The 8,957-nt window shown below is 39.1% G+C and overlaps 1 protein-coding gene across 1 annotated transcript; it reads left to right on the forward strand.

The window, feature by feature from the left end:
* Nucleotides 1-1,899: 1,899 nt before the first annotated feature.
* Nucleotides 1,900-3,783, forward strand: HMX3 (H6 family homeobox 3). The gene is made up of 2 exons (XM_044299953.1): nt 1,900-2,349; nt 3,161-3,783. The coding sequence occupies exons 1-2, from the start codon at nt 2,049-2,051 to the stop codon at nt 3,781-3,783; spliced, it is 924 nt and encodes a 307-aa protein (XP_044155888.1). The 5' UTR covers nt 1,900-2,048.
* Nucleotides 3,784-8,957: the final 5,174 nt, after the last annotated feature.

Consider the following 8,957-nt stretch of genomic DNA (forward strand, 5'->3'; position numbering starts at 1 on the left):
TGGATGGATAGATAATACATAAATAGAAAGATAGATAGAAAGACAGACATATAGATACAAATAAAATAAATAAGATTGATAATAGATACTGGGATGGATATATAGATATTAGATAGATAGATAATAAGATTGATAATAGATAGATGCTGATGTTTGATGTCCACCCAGTGACTTCTCCAGGGATGAACCTGCAGAATGACATCTTCACCAGAACCTCCCAGGTTCTCCCAGTAGTCCCTGACCCAGGACTGTATATCCGGGTGTTTGCCCTGTGCCCGGGGATATGCTGTAACCGGTCCCCCTGTGGTCAGTGACCTCTGTGCTCCATAGGATTATAGACAACCGCTTCCTAATCACAGAAGAGTCCATCAGGCCATAGATATCTGACGTCTTATCCACTGACTGCATCATCTTCATCATCAGATCTACAGTGTGACATGGAGGAATAGACGGACCAAGAGACTGCAGACAGTGACATACTGTACAGAGTGCACCTACCGGCCACATACCTACCTGTTACTGGAAGACGGGATGGTCCAGCAGTGGGAAGATAAAAAGATATATAATAGAAATAGATAGACAGATAAATAGAAAGATAGGAGATTGATAGATATATATTGGATAGATAGATAGAAAGATAGATTGATACGAGATAGATAGATAGATATCTCCTATCTCATATCTATCTTTCTATCTATCTATCTATCTATCTATGAAATATCTATCTATCTATTTATCTATCTATTCATCCAATATCTATCTACCTATCCATCCAATATCTATCTATCTATCCATCCAATGATAGATAGATAGATAGATAGATAGATAGATAGATAGATAGATAGATATTGGATGGATAGATAAATAGATAGATAGATAGATAGATAGATAGATAGAAAGATATTGGATGGATAGATAGATAGATAGATATTGGATGGATAGATAAATAGATAGATAGATAGATAGATAGATAGATAGATAGATAGATAGAAAGATATTGGATGGATAGATAGATAGATAGATATTGGATGGATAGATAGATAGATAGATAGATAGATAGATAGATAGATAGATAGATAGATATTGGATGGATAGATAGAAAGATATGAGATAGATAGATAGATAGATAGATAGATAGATAGATAGATAGATTAATATGAGATAGATAGTGGTTGGTTGGATGGATAGATAATGTTGTGTTATTTCTATAATGGATGTTTAAATGAATTATATATGTAAACTGCGCTGATAATTCGCATTGCTGGGGGGGTGCAGCTGGAGGTCTGGGGTCGGGTGAATGTGTGGGGGGGGGGGCGCCTCAGATCGATGCGATGGAGATTGGGCAGATTGACTCGGTCAAGGATTTATAACATCGGCTGAGCTTCCTGACGCAGATAAATAGATAAATGCCATGTTCTGTCTGTACCTGGCGGGCACATGGGCAGAGCTGGCACTGCTGACACTGTACAATGTCCTGGAGAAGTTGGTAGCAGAAGTTTGGCACTATAGTGTGTGTGTAAGGCAGCAGTGCCCCCTTCCCCTGAGCTGTGTGCCCAGACGTGTGCCCGCTTCTGGGGGGGTACAGAAGTCCTGTCCTTTGTCCTGTCCTCATTTGCTGCCTAATTGGACTCTATAAAGCCCACAGTGGAGAGTCCACCCAGCCTATGGGCAGAGCAGTGAGAGGAGCTGGGCAGTGCTGCTGTGCTGAACCCTCCTCCACCGCCTGGTCCTCTTCCCTCCATCCCTCCTCCTCCTCCTCTTTGACTCTTCCATCTCTCGCTTTTTCCCAGTTGCTATTAGCCTTCCCAGTTTGCAGGTGCTGACTGTCTACTCCCTGGATGGCTGTTTAGTTTGTCATTGTACCTTCCTGGCCTTCCTTTCAAATGTTTGCTTGGGAGTTGTAGTCCCCTGGCCAGCTTCTCATCATCTCCTGGATTTGGGGGGTCCATTTGGAAAGAGAGGGGGGAAAAAGAAAACTTTCATTTTTTTAAATTTTGTTATTTTTTATTTTTTATTTTTTTGGTTGATGGTTACATCTGACCTCAGCCATGCCAGAAACGGGACAAGAAAGCAATAGCACCCCGGCCAAGGAGTCTCCCTTCTCCATCAAGAGCCTCCTGACTTGTGAGCCACCTAAAGCAGCTCGTCCACCAAAAGCTCTCTTCACCCCCATCAAAGGGACCTTGGATGGAGCAGCCTTTGCCTTTTCCCCCCTGACTGATCTCTCCTTTCCAAGGCTGGAGATCCCAACTCAGAGGTTCGCTTTACCTGCACATTACCTGGAGAGGTCCCCTGCCTGGTGGTACTCCTACACCTTGACGCATGGAGGTCATACACCCAGGACTGAAGGTAAATCATACCAGGTTGCATCAAGTTTTGTTAGATGAAGGGTTAAAGGGGATACCACATAGCTACAACTCCTAGCATATCCTCAGGGAGATAGCCCCAAAATTGCTACCTTACTAGAAAGAAGTCGTTCGAAAACGCATACATCGAACGATAGTATGGACCGATGAGATCAAACCTCCCTCAGCCAAATTCTTCTCGGTGCATTTCATTTGCCTAGAACAATGTGAGAAGCGGAGAAGAATGAATTTCTAATACTTTTTATTGGAGGAGACATTTCAATTAGCTTAAACTGGAATGAATAGGTCCCTGCTAATGTCCTAATGGACAGGTGTATTAATAGGGAGGTAAGTGCTCCTGAGTTTCAGATGTTCTCTGATGGCTTTTTTTCGGGCAATGAAGAAGAGTTTGATGGATGAAAAGAAAGATAATGAGATAAATAGGAGGGAGAGGAAATTGAGCTTTTTTTAGGTGCATTGGGCTCTCATCATCTTCTCACATTACCTTCCTTTTTTTCTGGATCTACATATTAGAAGGCAATTATTCAAATAAGTAGAACTCAAAGTATCAAAGGGATCATATATGTGGTTGATTTATATACATGTTGGGTTCTTCTAATTATTTGTGGACCCTAGTGATAATATGTTGTGTGGTGGACCATACACCTAGGCTGCTGACCTTGCTCTGGGCTTGGTAATTGCATCATGTTCCTCAGAAGACATGGTTGCAGATAAATTGGTTGTAACAATGACATAATAGATAATGTTATTGAGACGATGATTAATGACTCCTCTGTTGATTTGTGTTTTCATAGTTCCTGAGAAGAGCCTTCTGCTTGGTCCATCTTCACCTGTCTCTGGTGGTGAAAGAGAGTCTCCAGAGCCCATCCACAACCTCAAACAGGACCTGGACCACAAGGAGAGCGACTCCAAGAGCCCAGAAGAAATCATCCTGGAAGAGAGTGAACCTGAGGAAGGAGGCAAAAAAGATGAGAGTGGTGAGGACTGGAAGAAAAGGGAGGACAGTCCAGACAAGAAGCCCTGCAGGAAGAAGAAGACTAGGACGGTGTTTTCCAGGAGCCAGGTTTTCCAGCTGGAGTCCACCTTTGATATGAAGAGATACCTGAGCAGTTCAGAGAGGGCAGGACTGGCAGCCTCTCTCCATTTGACAGAGACCCAAGTCAAGATTTGGTTCCAGAACCGAAGAAACAAGTGGAAAAGGCAACTAGCAGCAGAACTTGAGGCTGCCAACCTGAGCCACGCGGCTGCCCAGAGAATTGTGCGAGTGCCCATACTGTACCATGAGAACTCCTCCAGCGCTGAGAGTGCAAGCTCTGCGGCCAACGTGCCAGTCAGCCAGCCCCTCCTGACTTTCCCCCATCCAGTCTACTATTCCCATCCTGTGGTCACGTCAGTCCCCTTACTGAGGCCAGTCTAAGGGCACCTCCTTGGCACCTGATTTTTATTTTCTTGTGTGGTAGGGATGGACATATATTTTATAAGAACCTCTGGTGGACAGGACAATCCACTATCATTAAAAGCTGCAGGACTTGAAATATTTGTAAGTATTGAAAGTGTCTTTGAGTTCTGCGACATTTTGAGGGAACTCAGGACACGAGGACTTCTAAAATACAGGTTTCCACTTTTTTTCTTTTTTAGGTGAACAACCCCCCTCCCTAAAAAAATAATTTTATTTTATTATTTCATCCATTTCTTGTGCCAAATGCAGAACCCCTCTGGCACCAAAGTTTTCCAGAGCACATTGTGTTCTGGGCGCATTCACTGTATAGTCCTTGTGTTGTTCATTTTTGTAAAAAAAAATCAGTTTAATTATTATTATTATTATTATTATGTTTTTTTTTGTTGTCGTTTTTTATTATAAAATCTGTTATTTATTATATTTTATCTTCAGAGCCCCCGGTCCTGTTCTTTTCATCTAGAACATAGACTTATTGACGACTTGAAACAAACTGTAACATTTAGGATTATTGTTATTTTTGTTTTTTGTTTTTTTTTTATGTTAAAATATCTATCTTTTGGATTGTGCAATAGGAGGAGAGAGAAGGTTCGCAGCCCTATTTTATCGTGATGGTTACATTGCAAAAAATAAAACTATTAAAAAAAATGCAGTCTTAAAAAAAAATATCTAAATTTGAACTATTAACTCCAAACATTATTATTAAATAAAACACATTCACACACGTTTTTTTATTTATTTTTTTATTTCATATTTAAAGGGGCAGAATGGGCTGTGTACGATGATAACAGGAGCTGGGCTTTGTATTAAGGGACAATCAATGTAATTTAAGTTATTTTATAAATGTACAGAATCCATACAAGTACAAGGTGGGCCTGGGACTGCCTGTGTCCTGCTCTGGTCTCCAGGACTTGTTGCTATATAGGAGGGGACATCCTCCAGCAGAGCGCACAGGCAGCTCGATCCTCACCTGCTTCTGGGACATGTTGCAGAATTTGTTTTGTTTTTTAAATAAAATATATTTGTAAAATAAAATGAATGTTTGTTGTGAAACTGAAATAAAATACAATTTCCTTATTTTGTCTGTGTGTTCTTTTCTTTGGTACATGGGGCAGAACGTGCTGTTTTATGTAAAGGTGACTGATTGTATCCATGTGTCTGCAAATAATAATAATAATAATAATAATAATAACAATTATTATTATAATATAAAATTCCCACTAGGTACATTTTATCGTAATTTTAAATCGAGATTTTTAGGAGTGAATTTTAAGTCAAGGCGTTTATATGCAAGTTACAAATTATAGTAAAATAGAAGGGTTAGAGCTATACAGTCTTATTTCTCTTCTTATTCCCGAAAGTAGTACACTAAATAATAATAATAACAATAATAGTAGTATTTGAAGTTGTACATAGTAGTAGTAACATTTGGCAATTACTAGTAGTAGAATCATATGGTAATACGTAGTAGCAGCAGCAGCAGCAGCAGCAGCATTAGAATGCTTTTTTATTATGTATTATATTATTTTAATTAAATACTATATATATATATATATATATATATATAAATTATTTAAAAACATTTTATTATTTCTAGTAGCTTGACACTTTACAATAGTAATAATTACTAGAATTATATTAATGACAATTTTATATATATATATATATATATATATATATATTAGTGGTACTATTATTAGTTATCAATAATTATTAGAATTATGATTACTACTATTTGATAGTGATTATAATATTACTGATATTTTATATTTTATTTATAAATATTGGCATCATCATTATTATTATTAGTTGTTGTAGTAGCAGTATTATAAATAATAATAATAGTAATAATAGTAGTAGTAGTAGTAGAAGTACTAATAACATTCTCTATTATTCTTTATTTATTTGAGGATAATTATTCTTTATTGATTTGAATATAATAGTTATTATAGCTGTTGTTATTTTTCACCAGCATTTGATGATGATAATGATGATTACTTATTCATGTCTTGAATTATGAGTGTCTTATTCATCCTTACTACTTCTGCCTCATCCCCTTTATTGCTATTGCTCTTTTTTTTTCCTCACCACCACCACCACCATTATCCCCCATCACCACTATCATCTCTTTATTTCCCCATGGATGATCAGCTGCCACCAGCTTTATGCACCTAAACCATTTCCCCTCTCCTGGATACATTTCATGAGTACACTTGATGGGGTGAAGATCCGTAGTGAATACCTTTGCTTACCTACCTAAAGAAGATCCAAATAAAAATCTATCAGCCATCCTGAGTGAATGTAGCAGAGGGGAACTAATTCTGCAGCCATCTGTCCCTGGAAGGAGGACGAGGTTTAGCCTTGCCTCCATAGACGGTAATGGAGATCCCTTCTTCTATCTTACATTATAATTTTTTTTCCTAAATATTTTCACACCCCGTAAGCCAATTAACAATTCTAAGAAATGTCATTAGGAGAAGCCTGAGTGTTGTGTACACAGCAGGGTGGACGTGTTCCTGCTCCTAGCTATGGGTCTTGAACTTGTTCCTTCTCCCAGGCCTCCCACCCTCAGTCCTGGCAGAGCCTCTGCTCTTGTGATGATGATAGAGATGAACTCTTAGTATCAATTTGTGTCTTTGTTTTTGTTCAATGATTTCAAAGCAGGATGAAGACTTTGAAATGTAGCGTTTATTTGCAGATCTCCCCTGGCATGTGACCCAGCTGGAAACTAAACCTTCATATTTGAAGTCAAAATATGCTGCCCTTGTGTATGGGACAACATGGGGAGGCGTCCACTGTTTGCAATACCAACTCCCAGACAAGTCAGAGGGAGCTCATTAAAGTGTTTCAATCCCAAACACGCGCCAGATTTCACAGAGATTATCCACATGTTACCAAATCACGAGAAAAATAACTTTTTTATTTAGGGTTTAGTGGCTGCAAAACGCTCCTTGACTTTTCCAGTCTTTTCGAGAAGGTGAATTACAAGGAGGTTGTAACCAGAACGAGCCGATGAGTGTTATTGTATCAATTGTCAGCAGAGGCTCCTGCCAGAACAGGTTCGGTTCTGCTCCAGCCATGGAACATACTGGGGGGCATGGTGGAGATCAGGGACCAAGCTGCACCCTGTGGTCCTATCCGTGCCAGGGGTGGATGACTTACCAGGTACCACAGGTAAGTGTCTCCTAGAGCTTTACTAGGATGGAGACAAATTGTATATTCTGTGCTGAGCTGCTGAACGAATCCACCTTCTACATTGTGCAAATATTAAGTCATAGACTGATGATAGATGGAAAAGAGAGAACTAGATACATAGAAATGGATAGATAAATGATGGATGGATGGATAGATAGATAATTAGATAGATAGATAGACTGATGATAGATAACAGATAACTAGAAACATGGCTAAAGATAGACAGATAAATAATGAATGAATGGATAGATAGACATGAAACTATAGATATAGATAGGCAGATAGATAGATAGATAATGGATGGATAGGTAGATATAAAAATATAGATATAGATAGATGGATAATAAATAGATAAATGAAAAGACAGACAAGATAGATAGATAGATAGTATACCGATGGTTTATATGAGCCTGACCAAGCTCAGTGTGATGTGTATAACAAAGCAACATACAGTACTGTTGTGAATACAGTAGATATACAGACATTAAGAAAGCAAGAAGGAAAAAGAAGAAAGGAAGAAAGAAAGGAAGGAAGAAAGGAAGAAAGAAAGAAAGAAAGAAAGAAAGAAAGAAAGAAAGAAAGAAAGAAAGAAAGAAAGAAAGAAAGAAAGAAAGAAAAAGAAATAGATAACAGATCGATATAGACTAGCCTACATGTATATGTGTTCTAAGTGTAGTGTATATGTATTGTATGTGTAGTATATATATATATATATATATATATATACATACACACACACACTAGTAAATTTAATAATAGTAAAATGTTATAAAATACTTTAAAATGTAAAAAACAAAACAAAAACAAAAAAACACGCCATCAGACTTGTGGGGCAGCTTGTTTTGCCGCACACATCTGCACAGGGACTTGTCCTCCTTCTTCTCCAGGTTCTCTGGTAATGACCCCGCCATTAGCTGCTGTGATTATGGGGGACGTTTCCTGCGCTGGGGAAGCTGGAGTGGTAACTAGTAAATGAGGGGCATTAGGAAAGGGGTCGTCTGTGCAGATGAGGAGGCCGGATTCCCCCACCTGTGTGCAGCCTCCACATCCCCTGAATAAAGCCAATTAAACAATTACTGGAACAAAGAGGAGCCTTCACAGCAGAAATCATTGTGCGCTCCAAAGAGACAACACTGGTGCAGATTCGGGATGGGTAAAGCAAACAGCTGCCCCTTCGTCTTCTTCTTCTTCTTCTTCTTCTTCTTCTGAAGAAGAAGAAGAAGAAGAAGAAGAATATACAGCAAAGTTGTATCCCGAGCTCATCCTCACCATGTTCTGCATGGAAGGGAGGGGTCTCAAAGGGAGCTTTAATGTTTAAAGTGCGCAATTGGCACAAAGAATGGCACATGGCACAGTGTAGGCGAATGGCACAGGCAGTCCTTGTTGCCTTTCTAGATGCCCCAATTTTATAATATCACTTGGGTAGAGTGAGGGCAATATGGATGCTGCTGCCACTTACTTTGAGTGTCTTCCCTGTGCCACCGCACACAGAAATGGTAAGGGACTGTGCCACAACACGGTGCCATGGTGGCACCGCATACCAAGCTTTACATTGGACATATCAAGCTGCTGCTATGGTTTTGGCATTGTCCCTTGAGCTTAAAAGCACAGTGCAGTAAATATCGTGCTTGTTTTTTAAATTATTCAATTCACTTTTTTTAAAATTATTATTATTATTATTGCCACATTCCCCATACATTTAGTAAGGCAGTGTATTAGGTTATGCCAGGGTGGCATCGCCTGGGAAGCTTTATATTCTAGCTGATACTCTAGTTGTATGTTACTGGCACAGGGGAAGACATGCCACGGATAATATTAAGATTTTTAGTGAGTAGCCATAATAATGCCATGTGCCAAATAATGCCAAGTTTCATGGCATGGAGCTCTCTGGGTAATGTTGTGCCATAATGTCCAGCAATAGCAATGCCAAGGTGGCCTGA

The sequence above is a fragment of the Bufo gargarizans genome, chromosome 6 (genome assembly GCF_014858855.1).
Source record: "Bufo gargarizans isolate SCDJY-AF-19 chromosome 6, ASM1485885v1, whole genome shotgun sequence".
NCBI lineage: Eukaryota > Metazoa > Chordata > Amphibia > Anura > Bufonidae > Bufo > Bufo gargarizans.